General features: G+C 37.0%; 1 protein-coding gene across 1 annotated transcript in view; it reads left to right on the plus strand.

Moving 5' to 3' along the window:
- GMPS (guanine monophosphate synthase) overlaps positions 1–25,729 on the plus strand; it is a 90,232-nt gene that overhangs the window by 15,395 nt on the left and 49,108 nt on the right. Inside the window, exons 2-3 of the mRNA XM_036851007.1 lie at positions 19,831–20,012; positions 23,248–23,362. Coding sequence (XP_036706902.1) covers positions 19,831–20,012; positions 23,248–23,362 — 297 coding nt within the window. The remainder of the gene's footprint in view (positions 1–19,830; positions 20,013–23,247; positions 23,363–25,729) is intronic.

Raw genomic sequence — 25,729 nt, forward strand, 5'->3', positions numbered from 1 at the left:
CCAGCATCTGATTGGGCAAAATAAGGCACAAGACTTAGAGCATCACACTGAAGAAGATAGCTCTTTTAGAGGTAATTGGTATACTTTGAGTGGATGTAGCTTGAGTTAGACTAAAAATTTTTAGGGATAAAAGTATAAACTTTTAATGGATGATTAATCCATCCACATAAGTGGATTTAACTTGATAGGTTTTTGGTTTTGAAACAGGAGTGTCTCTTAGGTTTGAGTGACTGTTGGCCTTGTTATTGACACCATGGCAGAGCTTGACCATCCAGTGCCCCTGAAGGCTGAGGGTAACAGTTGCTTATTGTAGCATTGTCTTTCAGTTTGTGGAGAGAAATGGTAGTTTGAAAAAGGTCACAAATAGGTGATTTATTTTGCTTGTTTTTGTAGAGGTAAAATGTACATGTAGTGAAGTGCACAGATCTTTAAGTGTACAATTTGAGTTTTGACAAATATATATCCCCACATAACCCCTACCCCAATCAAGATACAGAACATTTCCATCCCTCCCAAAGTTCCCTCATGCCCCTTGGAAGTCAGTTCCTCCAGTTCCTCCACTCCTTCAGCAGCAGCCACTGTTCTGATTTCTGTATCTATACATTAGTCTTGTTTCTTTTTGAATTTTATATCAGTGGAATCATACAATGATTCTGGCTTCTTTTACTCAATATAACGTTTTTGAGATTTATCAATGTTGTGTGTATCAGTAGTTTGTTCATTTTTATTATTATGTAGTATTCCACAGTATGGATATACCAGAATTTGTTTATCCATTCACATATTGATGGCCATTTGGATTGTTTCCAGTTTTTGTGGACTTGGGTGTTCATTTCTCTTGTATAAACACCTAGGACTGAAATTGCTGGAACAGAAGATAGCCCCTGATAGGTTTTGGTATTCCCCACTTCCTACAGCTTGGAATATTTAGGCTGTAATAATAGGTACTTGATGCCTGGAAGAGATAAATCTTGATATAGTAAAACAAACTTTTAAAAAGTTGCATTATAATATTTTATCCTTAAGGATATTTTTAAAGTATCTTGCTCAGCTGTATTTTAATCAAAATAATATGTGGTTTGTGGACAAACAGGCTACTTTTAGACAGGTTTATAAAAACCAGTAGAAATGAATGACTATTTGGTAGTAGCAATTTGAATTTTAAATTAAAAAATAATTTGACAATAAAGTTGATAAAAAATAAATAGAATTTGAAGCATTCTGGATTTAACAAGTTTGAATGTTTTAAAAATGCAACCTTGGATTTGGTGTAGTATTTTCATAGAAAAGCTATTTTCAGGTACTAGATAAGAAAATTTCTATTGGTTTGTCTGTGAGGCATATTATCCTGTCTAGTCTGGTACCTCTTGAGTTCACCAGCCCTAGCTCTCCAGAGGTTATTTAATAGTGCCTCTAAGTGGTTTCTCTTCCCTGATGTCTTTCCTTCATTAGTTACCCCCTTTAAAAAAAAGAGGTAAGTATGCAGTTATATTTTAATCTCTAAAGCCAAAGGTTCAGTATAATGTATATTTTGAAGTCAAGGTCGTAGAGAACTAAACGTAAGGGTAGCCATTTTGTACAATTTCCCCTACATTCTTATATATTTCTGCTATTTATGGCCAGGGAAAGCAGAATCATAATTTGTTATTGATTCATAACCTGCCGTGGATGCTTTGGTGTTAGATGGTTTTTTAAAAATTTCACTTTAGGTAGTATTAGAAACATTTTCAGAAAGACAAGTGATGCTTACTTCTTGCTTAGGAGTTTGTGGGTGAGCTCGGCTGAGCTTCACTACTCTCATCCTTTGCTTGGATCAGTAAGTAGGCTCTTGGTATTTTCATGATGATGGCAGAAGCACAGGAGACAAGGAACATTAAAATGGCTTAAGGCTTGGCACACTATCACTTCTGCCCTCATTACATTGGCAAAAGCACGTCTCGTGGTTGAGCTCAGTGTCAAGAGTGATATATTCTGCCTATAATAGGACAAACTGCAAAGTGACATGACAAAAGGCATGGATATAGGGAATAGTGAAGAATTAGGGCCAATGTAGTCTGTTACATATGGAAAATTTAAAAACATGCACAAGTAGAGCAAAGAGTATAATGTCTCTGTCACTCACCTCAGCAGTTATAAACATGTGGTCAGTTTTCCTTCACATACGTTTACTTAGTGCCTCATAGTAAGAATTACATATGTCTGTAAATCGTATCAGTGTTTTCTTAGGTCAGTCTCCCAAGGCAATAGAAATAAAAACAAAAGTAAACTAATGGGACCTAGTCAAACTTACAAGCTTTTGCACAGTTAAGGAAACCATACACAAAACGAAAAGACAACCTACAGGATGGGAGAAAATATTTGCAAATGATGCAACTGACAAGGGCTTAATTTCCAAAATATACAAACAACTCACACAACTCAACAACAACAAAAGACAACCCAATCGAAAAATGGGCAGAAGACCTAAATAGACATTTCTCCAAAGAAGAAAGACAGATAGCCAACAGGCACATGAAAAGATGCTTAACATTGCTAATTATTAGAGAAATGCAAATCAAAACTATAGTTAGGTACCACCTCACACCAGTCAGAATGGGCATCATTAAAAAGTTTACAAATAACAAATGCTGGAGAGGGTGTGGAGAAATGGGAACCCTCCTGCACTGTTGGTGGGAATGTAAGTTGGTGCAGCTACTATGGAGGTTCATCATAAAACTAAAATAGAATTACCATGTGATCCAGCAATCCCACTCCTGGGCATATATCCAGACAAAACTCTAATTCGAAAAGATACATGTACCCCTATGTTCATAACAGCACTATTTACAGTAACCAAGACATGGAAGCACCCTAAATGTCCATCAACAGATGAATAGATAAAGAAGATGTGGTATATATACACAATGGAATATTACTTAACCATAAAAAAGAGCAAAATAATGCCATTTGCAGCAACGTGGATGCAACTAGAGATTGTCATACTAAGTGAAGTAAGTCAGAAAGAGAAAGACAAATACCACCTGAATAACAATTTATATGTGGAATCTAAAATATGGACACCAAAGAACCTATCTACGAAAAGAAAGAAACAGACTCACAGACCATAGAGAACGGACTTGTGGTTGCCAAGGGAGAAGGGGGTTGAGGGAGGGATGACGTGGGAGGTTGGGGTTAGCAGATGTAAGCTCTTACATGTAGAATGGATAAACCAACAAGGTCCTACTGTATTAGCACAGGGAACTATATTCAATATCCTATGATAACCATAATGGAAAAGAATAGATAAAAAAGAATGTATATATATGTATCACTGAATCATTTTGCTGTACAGCAGAAATTAAACAACATTGTAAAATCAACTATACTTCAGTTACAAAAAAAGAGTTACATATGTCTTGTCTCTATTTTCGTAGGTAAGATTGATCGGTTGATTCAGGGTGTTGCCATCTGATTCATCGTTATCAAATTTCTCATCAGTCTTTAACCTAATGATTTTAATAGCCAAACACCTAGTTCAGTGCTTCTCACAGATCTGCAATAAAGATCCAGTTTTTAAAAAAATTTCCAATCCTACCGTGGACTGCTATTTTTACAAAATACAATAAACTTTAGACAAAAGAAATTTAAAACTCTAAGACATAGAAAGTAAAAGCCCCAAATTTTTATTATAGATCCAAGGAATAAAATTACTGTCAACTGTTATATAAGTTTTTGAATGCTTATATAAAATTTATGTACCTTTTGTATTATGAACTGGCAACAGTTTGCATACCAGCACTGATCCTTTTGTGGGCTACAGTACCTTAATACATTATTTTATGAGAGATTGCAAAATGGTGATATTCTAATTCTGTTCTTTCTGGAACTGTTTATAAAGAACTTTCTTTCATTTACTGTGTGGTTACTTGTGGCAGAGTTGATACTAGAAAGGCAGAATGCATGCTTGATTCCTTCCCTAACTTTCACCAATTTTGTGCATAATTTTTTCAAGTTCTGTTAACTCATTATTTTCAACAAAGTGTAGTTCAGGCACATGTTACAGTAGAAAGGGCAAGATGTAGAAAGGAGTTTGGGTTTATGAAGTATAATAGTTGTATCTTGAAAAATGGACCATGTGCTAAATACCTGTGAAATGGTGACATTCTACGCTTAAACTTTAAAATTTTTCTTAGGAAAAAATGTATAGATCTAAGTTAAAATTACTTCTTAAAAGTATTTTAGGAGAAGTAATTAAAGGCAAAATTGAGTCTGTTCACAAACTCAGTATATTTAGGAAGAGAAAGCCCTTTGATTATCTTTCATCTCTGCATGAAAAGTGTCATCTGAGGTTATCTTTAGTATACTGATAGTATGGGGAGATGAACTGAAGAGAGGCTGTTTAGGTATGTAAATCTATAATATTCTTTCTATTTGTTTGTCTCTTTGCAAAGAACCTTTGGTTCTTGTTCATGTGAACAGGCAACACACACTTGAATCACCATCCAAAGAAGTATTTTTTGTTAAAGTAGTAGATCTCAGTCACAATTGGAATGCAGTCAGTCAGGAAAACTAAAGGTCAATATAAAGAAAAAATCTGTGAGTGTAACTAAACAGATAAGAGTGAACATGGTTCAAAACTTTTCCTTCTAATATTTTAATGGTATGACAACAGTTGTTACTGAATGTTGTTTCTGTGTGTGTGTGTGTGTGTGTGTGTACATTGCCAACTTTTAGAAGTAGGATGATTTGGGCTAATTAATAGTGGGTTAGATATATCTAGAGATAACCTTGTTCCTCTGTTGGCTAATGCTCATCATCAAATGGGAAAAGTAGCTATAATAAAACTTTGAAGGATTGAAAAATCATAAGGTAAAGGATAGTGTACTTTAATTTTAGCCAGCAGTGCCAAGTTTTCTTAATTATTTAATTTAAAACTGGCTACATAAATATAGTTTGTCAGCCAAATAACATTGCCATAACTTTCTGGAAAGACTCTTTTAGGGTCATTGAAGTCCAAGGGGAAAATATATAATTGATTTCAAAAGGTTTAAAACTTGGAATTAGAAATTGTGACACTGGAATACATTTTTTATTTCCCCTGAAGTTGGAAAATAAAGGTAATAAACATTTGTGTGTTTATTTTCTTACCCAGTGATCATATGTATCAATTAAACCCATTAGAACTGTATTTAGCATTAGAACTATATTTAATTTACCTGAGAAGTTGAAATTCCTCAACCATTTCCACGGTTTTAGAGTTTGTGTACATGGGGTCTGGCTGTCTTTAAGTGGGGTGCTAGTAGGTAGTACTGAATCCAAGCTAAACCGCTTTTTAATTCATTGATTTTAGATAGTACATTCAGACTGTTCTTATGGCTCAGCAAGTGCCCACTTGAAACTTGAAAGGAACTGTTGGCACCCTTATACTATAGGGGAGAGAAGATTTGGAATGACTTGAAGAATCAAGAGACATATTTGTTTATTCAAAAGAGATGAAGTTGTAATCAGAACTACACAAATTGGTTAGTACAGTAAAGGAAGAAAAAGTAATTAAATTAGAAGCAATATGGAATTCATAGTAGCATGATCCCACATAACATGTAGAAACGAAGCAGGAACATTGAATAACTACTAGCTTGAAATCTCATTAGGGAAAAGTGTTTCCTCAACATATGAACTCATTAACAAACCAGGAGCAGTAAAAGGCTAAGGCAGTGCTCTATGTCACTAGGGACTTGTATTTCCCAAACCTGTTGAACACTGAAAACTTAAAAAAATAGTAATTTATTGAAGATATTTACTGAAGAGGTCTATAGGTTGCATACTTAGATTAAACAACATAGAGAAAAATGAATGCAGACGAATTGAGTGATCAGAATTTTTGCTTATAATGCTTAGTATCTACAAATGTGTTGAAATTATAAGACAAATGGAACAAAACTTAGTGATCATAATTTAGGCAACATGAAATAGTCGATGATAAGTAAGCGCTGCTTAACCAGATGTATGACATCATTTCCTAAAGGCATTTTATACATTTATTATGTAAAATGAACAACTGTATGTCACCTGTATTCAATAATTGCACCTAGAATTTTTTATATATATTTCAGAGACTTAGACTTTTTTAGAAGACTTACGTACTACTTAGGTATAGATAAAACATGTCTATATATCTATTTATATGAAATAAATTAGTTTTAGTATTTCTAAACTTTCTTCATGTTTAGCCTAACTCTTCTGAATTATTTTTTGACTTGAGTTGTCCAGGTCCTGTTTTTCCACATATCTCTTATTCCATCAAGAATTTTGATGATTCATTTTTCCTTGTGAGTACTCAGTTACTTCTGGGATTTTCTTCCAGGCCACTGAAAACTCATTCTGGAATTTTTGACGCTAGCACTTCTTTGTTCTTACCAGAAGATGTCAGTGGAAGTTTTTTTTTTTAAATAAATTTACTTATTTATTTCTGGGTGTGTTGGGTCTTCGTTTCTGTGCGAGGGCTTTCTCCAGTTGTGGAGAGCGGGGGCCACTCTTCATCACGGTGTGCGGGCTTCTTCACTGTCGCTGCCTCTCTCTGTTGCGGAGCACAGGCTCCAGACGCGCAGGCTCAGTAGTTGTGGCTCACGGGCCTAGTTGCTCTGCGGTATGTGGGATCTTCCCAGACCAGGGCTCGAGGGGACCCCGGGTCCCCTGCATTGGCAGGCAGATTCTCAACCACTAGCGCCACCAGGAAGCCCAGTGGAAGTTTTTTCAGGTAATAACCAGAACTCAGTCAGTCCTTCTTCAAATGGTTTTTATTTTTATTTTTTTAAATAAATTTATTTATTTATTTTGGCTGCGTTGGGTCTTCGTTGCTGCACGCGGGGCTTTCTCTAGTTGCAGTGAGTGGGGGCTACTCTTCGTTGCGGTGTGCGAGCTTCTCACTTCCGGTGGCTTCTCGTTGTGGAGCACCTAGCCCGCCTAGGTGCACGGGCTTCAGTAGTTGCAGCACACAGGCTCAGTAGTTGTGGCTCAAGGGCTTAGTTGTTCCACGGCATGTGGGATCTTCCTGGACCAGGGATCGAACCTGTGTCCCCTGCATTGGCAGGTGGATTCCTAACCACTGCGCCACCAGGGAAGCCCGGTGTTTAAATGTTTTGCTGACTGAAGTGTTAAGGGGTTGCACTTGTCCAGGCATACCACTAGGAATAAGGAGCCACTACACTTTCCAGGGATCTTACTCATTCTTACTGTTCACAGAATGCATAGAGAAATGGCGTACTTGGTGAGTTACATAAAGCTCCAGCATGTCTATTCTAGATGACTTTCAGCCATGCTCACCTGTATTTCTTTCCCTGAACTCTTGGGGCATCTTTCTGCTCTAAGGGAGATTTCCTGAGAGATTCCGGGAATCACTTTCCCTTAAAGGATTTTATGTCAAATTGTACATAACTATGACCATGGCAATGACAGCTTTGTCATTGGGCTAATGGAAAATTTAAGATATAGCATGATTTCAGAGATGTTTTATTTCTTTCAGTTGACATGTTTGAGATTGATTCAGAGAGGACAGCATACTACTCTGTGGGACTGTGGAGAGTTTAAAAGAGCAGTTTAGGCTGAAGAGTAGGCCAAGGCCTCATAGGACTTGGAAAGTATTTTGGACTTTATTGAACTTTATTCTAAGGGAAAGTCACTATAGGGTTTTAAGCAGGGGGAGGACTTGAATCAGATTTTTTTTTTCTTTCAAGCACACAGTCATGTTAACCAAGTAATCAAAGTCAGTATCACCAATAGTGGAACAAAGTGACATTGTGTCCTTGCCATTGTATGAGATCAGGAGAAGGCAGTGTAAAATCATCACTAATGTAAAGTTGTTGCCAAAAAAAAATGTTTATCTAGAGTCTAATCATGAGACAGGAAACCCATCCTGGTGGTGGGTCATTCTACAAAAAGCTACTCTGAACTTTTAAAAATGTCAGTGTCATGAAAGACCATAAAAATGTGAAGAGGTGAATAGTTCTAGATTAATGTGTGTGCAAAATGTGTGTGGTCTTTGATAGCGTTCTGAAATTAAAGGAAAAAAAAGCCATAAAGGTATTTGTGACATTTGGGAAAATTTGTTTGTAGATACTATCAGTGTTAAATTTCTTGGGTGTGAAAATGGTATTGTAGTTATGCAGGGGAATGTTCCAGTTTGTAGGAGGTCCATGATGAAAAGATTTTTGGGGAGTGAAAAATCTACAATTTACTTTCCAGTTGTTCAGGGGAAAAAGTATATATATATAGGTAGAAATAAACCCAATGTGGCAAAGTGTTACTAATTGTTAAATTTAGTTGGAAGATGCTGTTCATTGTACCATACTTTCAACTTTTTGTAGGTTCAAAATTTTTCAAAATAAAAGGAGGATATAACAAGCATATGGTAAGGTCAAGAGCTATAGTCTCTTTGTTTTAATCCTTTAGTTGTAGGCTCAAACTTCGTTCAGCATTGTATGTGAGGTGATGGGCTCTTATGAAAAACCTTTGGTGAGGTTGATTCATCTAAAGTACCTAAGATGTTGGATAATTTTGTGAAGAAACTGTACTGTTTTTTTAGTTATAGGTGTGGTGAGATTAGATAGATAAACGTGGTCAAACTTCCAGTAGCCTTTTGATAATGAAAGGATTATTCTGAGTAGTTGAGAATCTCAGATCACCAAAATGGGTGTGGGTGGGTATTTTTAAAATCTTTCTTAACCCTAAAACTTTTAATTTTATTTCAACAATTGAAGGCTCCTAATTTGAAAGGGCTTTTAAAGGCAACTACCTGAATAAGTTTAGTATTGATGAAATTCAATTTAAAAAATCATTTATATAGTATAATAGTTCTTTTCTTAGAGACGTCAACAGAACATTATTTCACTCATGTAAGGAAACTTTTTAAAGTAATAAAGCTTACCCCTTTTAAGTACCAAAATATTAAAAAGTAAAATAACTTTGAAGGTAGTCTTCCAGAAATATAATGCATATTTACCCACTTTTCTTCTGCAGTGCTAATTATTTTGGGGTTTGAAAAGACTTACATTTCAGTTCTATCCCCAGGCAACTGACATTTTCTTCATCTGTAAAACAAATACATTATGAATAAGAAAATATGTAAGACACCTGAAATAATAGGTACAGACTCTAGTTCCCTTCTTTTGCTTTATTTAAAAAATCTTTATCGTAAAATAAGACACATGTAAAGAAAACTACACGCAACAAATGTGTAGTTGAGTGAGTTATAAGTTTTTTTTTTTTTAATTTATTTATTTAATTTATTTATTTTTGGCTGTGTTGGATCTTCGTTTCTGTGCAAGGGCTTTCTCCAGTTGTGGCAAGCGGGGGCCACTCTTCATCGCGGTGCACGGGCCTCTCACCGTCGCAGCCTCTCTTGTTGCCGAGCACAGGCTCCAGACGCGCAGGCTCAGTAGTTGTGGCTCACGGGCCCAGTCGCTCGGCGGCATGTGGGATCCTCCCAGACCAGGGCTCAAACCCGTGACCCCTGCATTGGCAGGCAGATTCTCAACCACTGCGCCACCAGGGAAGCCCGAGTTATAAGTTTTTATCCAATATATTCAAAGGTTTTTTTTCTTTAAAGCCAAATAATATTGTTGAGAGTATGTCTTGGGATTGGTCGTTCTGGATTTATAGTCTAATTTTGATTCATATTCTTTCATGCCTTGCATAATTTTAATACCTTTTAGCTTATTTTAGAAATAGCACATTCAGTTTTCATCTGTGTTTGAGTTTGTCTTTCTGTTTTTGCTCTCTTTAGAGATATTATCTATTCCTTATGTTCCTTTTTCACTTTTAGTAACTTTGTATGGAATTTAACTCTATGCTTACTGATTTCTCTTCCATGCAAACTTAATTTCTTGCATTTTACTTTTTTTTAATTTTATTTTATATTGGAGTATAGTTGATTAACAGTGTTCTGTTAGTATCAGGTGTATTCTTGCTTTTTTTTTTTTCTCTTGCTGCCCACATGGATCTTAGTTTTGGGACCAGGGATGGAACCCGTGCCCCTGCAGTGGAAGCGTGGAGGTCCTAACCATTGGACCACCAGGAAATTCCTAGTATTTCTTGCATTTTTAGAATACCTTCTAAATTTTCAGATACTTTCTACAAATTGATAGAGCTCCCTCTTCTGTTAAAATCATGGCAGTTTGTTTTCTGAGCATTCCTGGCACTGATTCCTCCCCACACTTCAGTCTGGCCCTTCTGTTTTCCTTATCTTTTTTTTTTTAATTTTTGAAATTTATTTTATTTATTTTTTTATACAGCAGGTTCTTATTAGTCATCCATTTTATCCACATCAGTGTACACATGTCAATCCCAATCGCCCAATTCATCACACCACCACCCCAACCCCCCCATGGCTTTCCCCCCTTGGTGTCCATACATTTGTTCTCTACATCTGTGTCTCAATTTCTGCCCTGCAAACTGGTTCATCTGTACCATTTTTCTAGGTTCCACATATATGCGTTAATATACGATGTTTTTTTCTTTGTGACTTACTTCACTCTGTATGACAGTCTCTAGATCCATCCACGTCTCAACAAATGACCCAGTTTCATTCCTTTTAATGTCTGAGTAATATTCCATTGTATATATGTACCACATCTCCTTTATCCATTCGTCTGTCGATAGGCATTTAGGTTGCTTCCATGACCTGGCTATTGTAAATAGTGCTGCAATGAACATTGGAGTGCATGTGTCTTTTTGAATTATGGTTTTCTCTGGGTATATGCCCAGTAGTGGGATTGCTGGATCATATGGTAATTCTATTTTTAGTTGCATTGAATCTGTAGATTGCTTTGGGTAGTATAGTCATTTTCACAATATTGATTCTTCCAATCCAAGAGCATGGTATATCTCTCCATCTGTTGATATCATCTTTAATTTCTTTCATCAGTTTCTTATAGTTTTCTGCATACAGATCTTTTGTTCTCCCTAGGTAGGTTTATTCCTAGGTATTTTATTATTTTTGTTGCAGTGGTAAATGGGAGTATTTCCTTAATTTCTCTTTCAGATTTTTCATCTTTAGTGTATAGAAATGCAAGAGATTTCTGTGCATTAATTTTGTATCCTGCAACTTTACCAAATTCATTGATTAGCTCTAGTCGTTTTTCTGGTGACATCTTTAGGATTCTCTATGTACAGTATCATGTCATCTGCAAACAGTGACAGTTTTACTTCTTCTTTTCCAATTTGTATTCCTTTTATTTCTTTTTCTTCTCTGATTGCCAAGGCTAGGACTTCCAAAACTATGTTGAATAATAATAGCGGTGAGATTGGACATCCGTATCTTGTTCCTGATCTTAGAGGAAATGCTTTCAGTTTTTCACCATTGAGAATGATGTTTGCTGTGGGTTTGTCGTATATGGCCTTTATTATGTTGAGGTAGGTTCCCTCTATGCCCTCTTTCTGGAGAGTTTTTATCATAAATGGGTGTTGAATTTTGTCAGAAGCTTTTTCTGCATCTATTGAGATGATCACATGGTTTTTATTCTTCAGTTCGTTAATATGGTATATCACATTGATTGTTTTGCGTATATTGAAGAATCCTTGCATCCCTGGGATAAATCCCACTTGATCATGGTGTATGATCCTTTTGATGTGTTGTTGGATTCTGTCTGCTAGGATTTTCTTGAGGATTTTTGCATGTATATTCATCAGTGATATTGGTCTGTAATTTTCCTTTTTTCTAGTATCTTTGTCTCATTTTGCTATCAGGGTGGTGGTGGCCTCATAGAATGAGTTTGGGAGTGTTCCTTCCTCCACAGTTTTTTGGAAGAGTTTGAGAAGGATGGGTGTTAGCTCTTCTCTAAATGTTTGATAGAATTCACCTGTGAAGCCATCTGGTCCTGGACTTTTGTTTGTTGGAAGATTTTTAATCACAGTTTCAATTTCATTACTTGTGATTGGTCTGTTCATATTTTCTATTTCTTCCTGGTTCAGTCTTGGAAGGTTATACCTTTCTAAGAATTTGTTCATTTCTTCCAGGTTGTCCATTTTATTGGCATAGAGTTGCTTGTAGTAGTCTCTTAGGATGCTTTGTATTTCTGTGGTGTCTGTTGTAGCTTCTCCTTTTTCATTTCTGATTTTATTGATTTGAGTCCTCTCTCTCTTTTTCTTGATGAGTCTGGCTAATGGTTTATCAATTTTGTTTATCTTCTCAAAGAACCAGCTTTTAGTTTTATTGATCTTTGCTATTGTTTTCTTTGTTTCTATTTCATTTATTTCTGCTCTGATCTTTATGATTTCTTTCCTTCTGCTAACTTTGGGTTTTGTTTGCTCTTCTTTCTCTAATTCCTTTAGGTGTAAGGTTAGATTGTTTATTTGAGATTTTTCTTGTTTCCTGAGATAGGATTGTATTGCTATAAACTTCCCTCTTAGAACTGCTTTCGCTGCATCCCATAGGTTTTGGATTGTTGTGTTTTTGTTGGCATTTGTCTCTAGGTATTTTTTGATTTCCTCTTTGATTTCTTCAGTGATCTCTTGGTTATTTGGTAAAGTAGTGTTTAGCCTCCATGTGTTTGTGTTTTTTATGTTTTTTCCCCTGTGATTCATTTCTAATCTCATAGCGTTGTGGTCAGAAAAGATGCTTGATATGATTTCAATTTTCTTAAATTTACTGAGGCTTGATTTGTGACCCAAAATGTGATCTATCCTGGAGAATGTTCCGTGCGCACTTGAGAAGAAAGTGTAATCTGCTGTTTTTGGATGGAATGTCTTATAAATATCAATTAAATCTATCTGGTTTATTGTGTCATTTAAAGCTTGTGTTTCCTTATTAATTTTCTGTGTTGGATGATCTGTCCATTGGTGTAAGTGAGGTGTTAAAGTGCCCCACTATTATTGTGTTACTGTTGATTTCCTCTTTAACAGCTGTTAGCAGTTGCCTTATGTATTGAGGTCCTCCTATGTTGGGTGCATATATATTTATAATTGTTATATCTTCTTCTTGGATTGATCCCTTGATCATTATGTAGTGTCATTCCTTGTCTCTTGTAGCATTCTTTATTTTAAAGTCTATTTTATCTGATAGGAATATTGCTACTCCAGCTTTCTTTTGATTTCCTTTTGCATGGAATATCTTTTTCCATCCCCTCACCTTCAGTCTGTATGTGTCCCTAGGTCTGAAGTGGGTCTCTTGTAGACAGCATATATATGGGTTTTGGGTTTTTTTGTGCCCATTTGCTGCTGTAATTGATGGTTATCAACTTTTTTTTTTTAAATGTTAAGATGTTGTGATCATTATTTATTTACTTATTTATTTTAATGATGATGAAAGCTTGATGGTATTCACATTGCTTAATTTGTGTCATGCTTTATTTATTTATTTATTTATTTATGGCTGCGTTGGGTCTTCGTTTCTGTGCGAGGGCTTTCTCTAGTTGCGGCAAGCGGGGGCCACTCTTCATCACGGTGTGCGGGCCTCTCACTATCGCGGCCTCTCTTGCTGCGGAGCACAGGCTCCAGACACGCAGGCTCAGTAATTGTGGCTCACAGGCCCAGCCGCTCCACGGCATGTGGGGTCTTCCCGGACCAGGGCTCGAACCCGTGTCCCCTGCACTGGCAGGCAGACTCAACCACTGCACCACCAGGGAAGCCTGGGGTCTTGTTTTTGTATCCATTCAGCAAGCCTGTGTCTTTTGGTTGGAGCATTTAATCCATTCACGTTTAAGGTAATTATCGATATGTATGTTCCTATGACCATTTTCTTAATTGTTTTGGGTTTGTTTTTGTAGGTCCTTTTCTTCTCTTGTGTTTCCCACTTAGAGAAGTTCCTTTAGCATTTGTTGTAGAGCTGGTTTGGTGGTGCTGAATTCTCTTAGCTTTTGCTTGTCTGTAAAGCTTTTGATTTCTCCATCGAATCTGAATGAGATCCCTGCCGGGTAGAGTAATTTTGGTTGTAGGTTCTTCCCTTTCATCACTTTAAGTATATCATGCCACTCCCTTCTGGCTTGTAGAGTTTCTGCTGAGAAATCAGCTGTTAACCTTATGGGAGTTCCCTTGTATGTTATTTGTCGTTTTTCCTTTGCTGATTTCAATAATTTTTCTTTGTCTTTAATTTTTGCCACTTTGATTACTATGTGTCTCGGCATGTTTCTCCTTGGGTTTATTCTGTATGGGACTCTCTGCGCTTCCTGGACTTGGGTGGCTATTTCCTTTCCCTTGTTAGGGAAGTTTTCGACTATAATCCCTTCAAATGTTTTCTCGGGTCCTTTCTCTCTCTCTTCTCCTTCTGGGACCCCTATAATGCGAATGTTGTTGCATTTAATGTTGTCCCAGAGGTCTCTTAGGCTGTCTTCATTTCTTTTCATTCTTTTTTCTTTATTCTGTTCTGCAGCAGTGAATTCCACCATTCTGTCTTCCAGGCCACTTATCCGTTCTTCTGCCTCAGTTATTCTATTGATTCCTTCTAGTGTAGTTTTCATTTCACTTATTGTATTGTTCTTTTCTGTTTGTTTGTTCTTTAATTCTTCTACGTCTTTGTTAAACATTTTTTGCATCTTCTCGATCTTTGCCTCCATTCATTTTCCGAGGTCCTGGATCATCTTCACTATCATTATTCTGAATTCTTTTTCTGGAAGGTTGCCTATCTCCACTTCATTTAGTTGTTTTTCTGGGGTTTTATCTTGTTCCTTCATCTGGTACATAGCTCTCTGCCTTTTCATCTTGTCTATCTTTTTGTGAATATGGTTTTTGTTCCACAGGCTGCAGGATTGTCATTTTTCTTGGTTCTGCTGTCTGCCCTCTGGTGGATGAGGCTATATAAGAGGCTTTTGAGATGGGAGGGACTGGTGGTGCGTAGAGCTGAGGTTTGCTCTGGTGGGCAGAGCTCAGTAAAACTTTAATCCGTTTGACTGCTGATGGGTAGGGCTGGGTTCCCTCCCTGTTGGTTGTTTGGCCTGAGGCAACCCAACACTGGAGCCTACCTGGGCTCTTTGGTGGGGCTAATGGCAGACTCTGGGAGGTCTCATGCCAAGGAGTACTTTCCAGAACTTCTGCTGCCAGTGTCCTTGTCCCCATGGTGAGCCACAGCCACTCCCCGCCTCTGCAGGAGACCCTCCAACACTAGAAGGTAGGTCTGGTTCAGTCTCCCCTGGGGTCACTGCTCCTTCCCCTGGGTCCCAATCCACACACTACTTTGTGTGTGCCCTCCAAGAGTGGAGTCTCTGTTTCCCCAGTCCTGTCAAAGTCCTGCAGTCAAATCCCACTAGCCTTCAAAGTCTGATTCTCTAGGAATTCCTCCTCCCATTGCCAGACCCCCCAGGTTGGGAAGACTGACGTGGGGCTCAGAACCATCACTCCAGTGGGTGGACTTCTGTGCTGTAAGTGTTCTGCAGTCTGTGAGTCACCCACGCAGCAGTTATGGGATCTGATTTTGCTGTGATTGCGCCCCTCCTACTGTCTCATTGTGGCTTCTCCTTTGTCTTTGGATGTGGGTTGTCTTTTTTGGTGAGTTCCAGTGTCTTCCTGTCGATGATTGTCCAGCAGCTAGTTGTGATTCTGGTGTTCTCACAAGAGGGAGTGAGAGCACGTCCTTCTACTCCGCCATCTTGGTTCAGGCTTATCCTATTAATTTTGATTCTGATCACAGCAGTTGCTCCTTATTGTGAGCCCTGACCCAGAAGGGAGTCCTGGCCTGTCAGTTTCAAAGGTTCAGGGGAATTAAACCCATTCCACCCTTTAGGCTTTACCTTAGGTTCTCTTGCTGCCTCTTCTCCACTGGAGTGGCCACACCTCCTCCCAATGCAGCTGCTGTTTTTCAATTGGCCCCTGTGCCTTTTAGCTACCCCCTGTTGGCCATTGTGGAATTCTCCGGTTTTCTTTAATGAGTCCTGGTTGCTTCCGACACAGATGCTGTAACACCAGGGATTGTGGCTCTGGTAGTTCATTCCCACCAGCTTGTATTTTGGGTTTCTTGGAGGAATAACTTGTCATTTAGTTATATGATATATGTCTTGGGTTCTGGTTTTGCTATCCAGTGGTCAGTGATATGAGGAGATTCAGGAAGATGCAAAAATGATGCCATTTCCATCTTTATAGAATCTGCAAGATTCTTTTGCCTTATTCTTAAATAGGGTGCTGAATATGGTTTAGTTTTTACTTAACATTCTTGCTATCATAAAAGATATGAACATTACTTACTTTATTATGATGACTTCAGATCACCTGAGAGGGGTAGCCTTCGTCTTTAGTTTTAAATCAATTTTATAAATAGATACAGTAGGTTTTTCTGTCTTGTGATGTTGAATTTCATTTGTCTCGACTACTGATGTGACTAATGAGCTATTTTTCTCTTTAAGGTGCTCTTTCTAATCCCTTGAAGGTTTGGAAGCCTAATGATCAAACTTTATAACTCTGTGTGAAGTAAGAGTAAATAGATTCAAGGTTTTCAGGGAAAGAAACTTTTACTTTTATTACTGGTGACCTTTTTGCTTTTCCCTGAGTTGTTGAAGCTTTTTGCTTGATAGTCAAGTTGATAGCTGAGGTAGAAAGAAGTGAGGCAAGGATTCAGTGTTTCCTCAGTGATCTCTGATGTCATTCGATTGAACAGTTTTAAAACATGCTAAAAAAACAGTATAAAATTTTCTTTTAAAACTAATTCATTTAAGAAAAAAATGGTTGGGCTTCCGTGGTGGCGCAGTGGTTGGGGGTCTGCCTGCCAATGCAGGGGACGCGGGTTCGGGCCCTGTCTGGGAGGATCCCACATGCCACGGAGCAACTGGGCCCGTGAGCCACAATTACTGAGCCTGCACGTCTGGAGCCTGTGCTCCGCAACAAGAGAGGCCGCGATAGTGAGAGGCCCGCGCACCACGATGAAGAGTGGCCCCCGCTTGCCGCAACTAGAGAAAGCCCTCGCACAGAAACGAAGACCCAACAAAGCCATACATACATACATACATAAGAAGAATGTAAGCAGATAAGAATAGCATTAAAAAAATAAAAAAATAAAGAAAGAAAAAATGGTTGATTTAAGGAAATAGACAGTCGTCACTGTGTGATAGTAAAATGATCGTAAAAATGGACTTGCAAGCTGAAACCATGCAAAGCAATCATATAATCAGTAGGAAAATTATGATGGTTTTGTGACGTTTTAAAAATTTTTGTTGAAATATTAATTCTTACTGTTAATTTTAAAGAATAGGGAAGTAGTGAAACTACTATTTAGTATAACTTAAAACTTTAGAAACATTGAGAATTGTGTTTTATTTCTTTTTAAACTACTCTTTATAAGTTTTTTACACAGTACTTCCCTTCACATCTTTTCTGTGCTCTGATGGCTTTCAACATTTTATCCTTTGCACTTTGAATATCATGAAATATCTCCAAGAGTTTCTTTAATTTGAAGTATTTTCTCAGAGTGACTTCCTCTGGGACATTGTTATCTGTTTTATCACAACCACTCATTGATGTTGGTAAGTTGCCTTCACTAAGTTCCTCTGACTGCACATCTAGAGGGGCTTATACTGCAGCAGTGTCAGCCTTGCCACGGCCAGCTGTTTCTTCTATAATTCTATTTACATTGGATTCGAAATTCACTTCTAGCATATCACTTTTAATTTCTTTGCTGCATTTTCATCTTTGTTGATTATCCATATGTGTAAAATGGCATGTGGATTTATCATTGGCCAACAAGAAGGCAGCACAATTGCACTCTCGGCTGTTCGTTGTTGCAGTGACTAATCACCAGTAGACTTTTAGAGAAGGGACATGATTGGCTACTGATTATGATGTTCATCTTATTTATGTGATGATTTGTGGACTGAGGAGCAAAGTTTGTACTTTATGTAATTATTATATGTTAATGTATGTTAAATGAAATTGGAGCCATGATATTGGGGACTGTTTGTAGTTAACTAAACCCTGGTATAAAGCATGGCATGAAATTCTTGCGTATCAGAATCATGCAAAATGAGAACTCTGCCTGTAATATGAGAAAACAGGTTGTACTTGGATTTGGTGAAAATTGTGAAGGTGATAATGGACCTAAATCTGAGACATTTACACGATAACATAGTGGTCTTTAAAAAGTATTTTATTCTTTACAAAAAATAAATTAAAAAATTTTTAGGTAAATTCCTAAAAGGGAAATGTGTGTGTATATACGTATACTAAGACTAAGGGTAAAGGTGTGAAAGGAGAAAGTTTTAGCATTTCTTGCATTAATATATTCTATAAACTTCTGTTTTCTGTGATCTGATTATTCTACATTGCTTGATATTCTTATGATTAAAACCTTCATTTTGTGATCTGAGGAATTCCTTCTGGCCTATGGTTGGGTTCCTCTCACATATCCTCCTCTGTAGATGCTTATGATTGTTGCTTTTTTCATTACTGCAGTGAAGAAGTGTTAGTGGTGTTGTGAAGCCTGCATTTGTTTTTATTTATTTTTTTAAAAAATATTTATGTATTTATTTATTTGGCTACGCCGGGTTTTAGTTGTGGCACGTGGGATTTTTGTTGTGGTGTGAGGAATCTTTAGTTGCAGCCTGCGGGATCTTTTGGTTGTGGCATGCAGGCTCTTAGTTGTGGCAGGCAGTATCTAGTTCCCTGACCAGGGGTGGAACCTGGGCCCCCTGCATTGGGAGCGTGGAGTCTTAACCTCTGGACCACCAGGGAAGTCACAGTCTGCATGTATTTATTCACTTAAATGGAGAGGGAAGAGGGATGAAAGTGTTACACAGATGCCTAAGGGGCTGGCTTAAGTTTTTTTTTAGTGTGCAAATTTTACAACTGGAGGGGGAAAAACTACAAAAATATATCTATTGTAAACATTTGAACATACTGAAGAGCATAAAGAAAAATTTTAAATCACCTACTATAGTTCCATTAGTACTCAGATACTGCCTCTGTTAATATTTTGGTGTATATCTGTCTATACATTCTTTTTCATACATGTACATACACTTGCACTTTTACACAAAATGTTTTAAAATGGGATCATATTGTATATGCTTCCTCCAAGTGGATTTACAGGGTACATACACATTTTAAAGCTTTTCCTTATGTAAAATATACAAAAACAGAATTGAGACTAAAGTGAACACAATATATGTATCACCCAGCTTCAGCGGTTTCAGTACCTATAGTCAATCTTGTTTCATCCATACCCACCTACCCTTGCATTATTTTGAAGTCAGTTCCAGGTAAATATTTTAGCACACTCCAGATAAATATTTCAGCACATATGGTTAAAATTTTATGTTTTGCCAAATTGCTCTCCAGAAAAGTGTTTTCAATGTAGACTTGTCAGAGATAAGATTAAAAAACATTTTAAAACTTTTAGTGTTATGAGTCAGATACATATATATTTTTTCCTCAGGTAATACAAAAAATCCTAATAAAGTGAATTTGGGTATGCTTATATACTCTGGCAGGAAACTTTCAGTTCCTCATCAGTATGTGCCTCATAGGAATGCTGTGACAATTAGATAGGGTGATCATATAATTTATTGCCCAAACTGGGATGCTTTTGAGATTCAAAGGAGGCACTATTAATAATAATGCCAGTATAACAGGCATGGCATAAACCAGTACTGTATTTTGGCACAGCTGGACTGTATGCTTACCCTAGTATTGGATAATGTGCATAAGATGCATTAAACATAAAGTGACTATATCATGTAGTCAGTAGATGGTAACTTTTATTTATGCCTGTGTATGGATATCTATAAAAATCTTTTCTTAAAGAAAAGAAGTGTTTTGAATTGGCAACTCAAAATCCTAAGTTAACAGTTTCTGTGTGTTTTTGGAGCTGACAGTGACCACAGTTTTTAAAAGTAGCTCTAATTTTCATAATTAAGAAGACATTTGTGTTAATATTTGCAGCTGGAGAATGCCGGAGGAGACGTTAAGGATGGCCACCACCACTATGAAGGAGCTGTTGTCATTCTGGATGCGGGTGCTCAGTATGGGAAAGTCATAGACCGGAGAGTGAGGGAACTGTTTGTGCAGTCTGAAATCTTCCCCTTGGAAACACCAGCATTTGCCATAAAAGAGCAAGGATTCCGGTAGACTTTTAACTTACGTTTTTCTGAGGAGGCTGGGCTTAGATTGTAGGATATTTTATTATTAATTTGTTTGGGCACTGAATTACTTAATGAAATTAAGACATGGAATGGCTTTACAAGAAATTTCCCATGGCTCTGGGAATTAAAAGGAATTTAAATTAAAGGAAAAGATTACATTAATTTTATTTGCATAGTTTTAAGAATTTATCATTTGAACATCTTATGTTTCATAGGATTTCTGGATCAGACTTAGATTTGGCTATTATGGTCATTCATTCATTCATTCATCCCAGAGCATTTGATCAAAGGAATATATATGTATAATGGCTAGAATACCTAAATTAGAGAGTTCTGTGTACAGTGAGTCTCTTTTGCTTCCTATTCCACGAAACTAGTTTCTAAATTATGAAGACTTCTAATTTAAGGGCTAATTCCATAGTTTGTACTCTTAAAACTAGTCAAAATGACATTCAACTTGTAACTTCTTCCTTTAACAACTATTTCTGGTTAATGCTGTGTCTTTTCTCTTGGAATTAATGTTTGTTTTTTTATTGAGTGTTATTCAGAAGCAAGCAACTACAGTTTATATCCTTAATTAGCTCTTAAGCCTTAATGCTGTATTTCTTCCAAAATATAATGTGTTTAATTTTTCTTAAAAACATAGTGTTTTTCCATTAGACAAATGGTTAACTTTTAAAAACTTCACAGATGAGTATACATTATCCTTTGTTTCTTGTTTTTGAGATAGAGTGAATTGCAAATCAGAAAAGGCAGGTTTACATTTAACTCTGTTCTAGTTTTAGGATGTAGATTAAAAACAGGTATCTCTTTTAAACTGTAGAATTTTGGAGTAAGAAGTTTATCTAATTCAACTGTCTTGATTTGCCAGTGAGAACCAGTTTTAAGGGAATCAAAAACTGCAAGAAATCTCAATGGCTCTCTTGTCAGATCCAAGTTCCATCATTCTCCCAACCCAAAACAAACACAGAAGTCCCCAGCAAACTAATTGACCACATGTTTTGGAATAGGGTAACCAATATTGGCAATAGAAGTCTGATTGTTTTTCTTGTCACCTGATTACCTGATCATCAACAGTTTCTAGGTCCTGCTTATGCCTATAGCTTCTTTTCTCTGTAGAAGAATAGGAACTATAGCACTGTGGCTTCCATTACTATAATCCTTTCTGCTGAGATAGTTATTTGACCACCCTTTTTCTAGAATAAATTTTAGGTTTATGACTTGAGAGACATCTTAACCTACCTGTTTTTAGAAACTTGATTTGCTTGATACATAAAATTGGTATCTGGAATGCCTTAGGACTTCGTGGGCCTTGTAATTGCAAGTTGTTTCAAAATAATAGCAGGGTAGAAATAGAAAACTCAGAATGAGTGATTAGCTCTTCTCAAGACTTACTGAGATAAGAATTTTCATAATTGGCTTAAGTGCAGCTTGAGTTTTATCCTTGACTAAGTCCATTGCCTTTTCTTTTTAATAGTATTAAGAATCTTTATAGCCTTGAGTTGTTTAGCAGATTAATGAGGGATGCTGGGCAGTTGCATGGTGGTTGTCCTTTATAAAACTAAATACAAACTAAATACTGAAATTCTAGAGATTTTGATTATTAAGTATGTTTTAGAGAGTTTTAGCTTCTGCATTTTTAAGAGGCTAGGTTACATATCTACCCTTAGGGCTAGTCCCATTCCCCTTTAAAATTGTTATCTTAAAGATGTCACGTTTATCATCTGAGTAGATTATCTTCAGTCTGTTTTGCAAGAGATAAGCTGACAGACATAATATATACCAAAATTCATGTTACCAATACAAGGTTTTAAGAGTAGGGCTTTTGTGCTCACTTAAATTATTGTTATATATTTAAAAAAAATACATTAGCTTGTTGAGTAATTTTTATGAATTTGACTTATATTATTTTTCTGGATGTATTATAAGTCTAGCATTTTAGTTTATATGTTTTTACATGGCAGGCAGCCACTAATTATAAGGTGAATTGTAATCCAATTTTGTTTGTAAGTAGATTTTGGTTATATCTTGGAATGCATTTTCCTTTAGAAATATAGATAAATTAGGATTCCTGCAAACTCAAACTTAAAATGAGTTTGAGGATACCTTAAATTGATTAAAGGGCATAAGTATGCCTGTATTGTGTAAACTGGAGAGCATGAGTAGTCTGAAGGTGCAAGTCTCTCTGTGATTCCAGTTATTTGTGGCTACGTAAGGGTGAAAGTCCAATATTAGCAGATTTTTTCCCTTGTTTTTCCTAAAGACAATCTAGAAATCTGAATTTTTATGTAAAAATCATAACATTAAAGTGTTCTAAAAGTTTTTGATTGAATGCTGAGGACCAAAGTTAGCTGTATTAGAGGCCAGGTGAGGAATATAGGCCTCAATTTTCAGCTTTCTTTATATGAATAGTTCTATTCCCAAGTTAACCGATGGAATGCTCTATAAATTGTAATGCAGTTAAGTGATAATACTGACCACGGTTCTGAGAGCAGGGCATGTGAGGCAAGTCGTGTTAGCTCTTATTCCTAGGTCTCAGGTAAAATTGTTGGGACTATTGGACAGGTTTTAAACAGGCAAAGTTAGGTAATTCTTCACATTTTATGCCATCCTTTATTATAGAGTATTTTGCCCTGCGTAATCCAGGGCCTTCATAATACCTTCACTTGTCCTACTGTGACCTGCTTCACTCCTGACCTCTCAGGAGACCTGTATTTTCACCATCTCACTTTAGAATTCTCATTTACTTCCTCCATTGATGAGGAAACAAAACAAATACAGGCTAACCTTCATAGATTGAAACATTGGTTTTATATATTTGGAAGTTTGTACTTATTAACAAGTGTTTGTTGAATTGATAAACTTCCATGTATTGCAATAAAGTAGAGTAAAAATAAGTAAGCTGTGTAGAGGACTTCCCTGGTGGTCCAGTGGTTAAGACTCTGCGCTTCCACTGCAGGAGGCACGTGTTCAATCCCTGGTCCGGGAACGAAGATCCCGCATGCTGTGGCCAAAAAAAAAAAAAAAAAAATTAAGCTGTGTAAGAGGCTGTTAATAGGCTGATGGAATCTGGATCTGCTATAGCATACTGAAAACATAACAAAACCTCTGAATCTGTATCGAGTCTCCCTCAGTGGTACAAGCAAGAGAGGGCATAGACCTTGTATAAAAATTAGCAGTTAGAGATTCTTCATTACTCTCTTCCTTAAATCCACAGTGCTATTATCATCTCTGGAGGACCTAATTCCGTGTATGCAGAAGACGCTCCCTGGTTTGATCCAGCAATATTCACTATTGGCAAACCTGTTCTTGGAATTTGCTATGGCATGCAGGTATATACATCTATGAATTTGCCTTAAGAGTTAATTTATTCTGCTTGTGACTCCTACTGTATTAGTATTTTCTATCTTTAGAGTAAGTAGGATATTTAGTTATATGAGATAATTTGTTCATATTACAACTGTTTATGAGTTGCTACACTAGTATGGCAGAACTGACTTCCGTGGGGATTTTCAGAAAAGGAACTATATTACTGCTTACAACAAAACACTGTCCATTAAAAAAAAAAAAACTTAGACATTTAAATACACATAAAAGTTGCAGAAGTAGTTCACAGAGCTCCTGTATACTTTTACTCAGTTCCCCAATTATGACATTTTAAACCATTTTGAGAGTAATTTGCAAACAAGGTGTTCTGTTACTTGTTGTATCCTCAGTACTAGAATTCTGTCCTACATAACCAGAGTACAGTTATCAAAATCAGGAAGTTAACATTGACTCAATGTTAGCATCTGATCCACAGACTCCATTCACATTTCACTGTTGGTCTCGTTAATGTCTCTTATAATTCATGAATCCAGTCTAGGACCATGTGTTGTATTAGGTTGTCATGTCGCTTTACATTACTTTAGTTTGGAATCATTTCTCAATCTTTCCTTCTCTTTCATGGCCTTGGCAATTAAGAAAAAAGTACATTCCAGTTACCTTGTAGAGTAGTCCTCAATCTTGGTTTGTTTGATGTTTACTCATTGTTAGATTCAGGTTATGTATTTTTGGCAGGAATACCACAGAAGTAATGCTGTGCTCTTCTCAGAGCATCTCATTAGGAGGCACATGATGTCAATTAATATCATGATAAGTGATGTTCATTTTGATTATTTTGTTAAGATGGTGTCTGCCAGGTGTCTTCACTGTAATATTAATTAAATATATGTAGGGGAGCGGCCAAGATGGTGGAATAGGAAAACCCTGAGTTCACCTCCTCTCATGGGCACACCAAAATTACGACTATTTACAGAGCAACTATTGATGAGAATCTAGCAGAAGAGGTCTTCTACAGCTAAAGATATAAAGAAGGAACCACAGTGAGATGGGTAGGAGGGTCAGAGTTACAGTCAAAACACAGCCCTGCACGGGTGACCCACAAATGGGAGAATAATTACAATTGCAGAGGTTTCCCCCAAAGTCAAAGCCCCATATTGGGCTCGCCAGCCCAGGGGTCCTGCACCAGGAAAATGAACCCCCAGAACATTTGGCTTTGAAGGCCAGTGGGGCTTACTTTTGGGAGAGACAGAGGGTTGTGGGAAATACAGATTCCACTCTTAAAGGGCACACGCAAAATCTCACACGCTCCAAGACTCAGGGCAGAAGCAGTAATTTAAAAGAAGCCTGGGTCAGACCCACCTGCTGATCTTGGAGAGTCTCCTGGAGAGGCAGGAGGCAATTGGAGCTCACCCTGGGGACATAGACACTGGAGGCAGCTATTTTTGGGAGCTTATTCTACCATGAGGACACCAGTGTTGGTGCCATTTTGGGATCCTCCTCATTTCAGTAGTGAGCAGAACAGTGAATTGTCTTTTTTTAAACAACCTGGTTGAAACTTGTGTATTGATATGAATAATGCACAAAGGGAAGCTATTCAAAAGTTAGAAAGTGAACAGACCAATATATTTTCTAATAGCTGTCTCTGGAGCTTTCAGTAAAGGAAGGAAACATAAATCAATGTTCACATAAGAATGTGAATATTTTTATTATTCCTACTCTTGATACAAGGGCAGACTATTAGAAATCACTGGTCTGCAAAACAGCTTTACCAGATTTTGCTTCTTGTTAATTGATTGTTATGGTTTTCCACTGATTTAGAGGAAATGCTGACTATAAATATATAAAATACAAAATCTGTAATAATGGATATTTTCTTATCTAGGCAACAAGAATTTTATAGTAAAAGGTTCTTTTTCCCCTGTAATATGCTCCGAAAAGTCAACTGGTGATTATAAATTTGACTTGGATAATAGCTTATTTTTAGATTTTCCCACCTAGTATTCTAATATGTTTTCTCATAAGAGCCTGTTTCCTGATCAGATTTAACATTGGAAATTGGCTGACTTTTTTTTTAAATATGTCTTTGCCCCATGATGTAATGTATTTACATAATTTATTGATCTTCCTTGCCTGAGTAGTCAATATTAATCATAAAGCACAACTAATAATTACAATTTTAAAAGAAGAAATTTTTGGCCATACCACACAGCATGTAGGATCTTAGTTCCCCGACCAGGGATCGAACCTGCCCCCCTTGCGTTGGAAGTGTAGAGTCTTAACCACTGGACAGCCAGGGAAGTCCAGCACAACCTGTAATTAAATGGTTTTTAGTGTATTGAGAGGCATTATAACATTTTGTAAGGAAGAGTCTCACA

The sequence above is a fragment of the Balaenoptera musculus genome, chromosome 4, assembly GCF_009873245.2.
Source record: "Balaenoptera musculus isolate JJ_BM4_2016_0621 chromosome 4, mBalMus1.pri.v3, whole genome shotgun sequence".
In the NCBI taxonomy this organism is placed as follows: domain Eukaryota; kingdom Metazoa; phylum Chordata; class Mammalia; order Artiodactyla; family Balaenopteridae; genus Balaenoptera; species Balaenoptera musculus.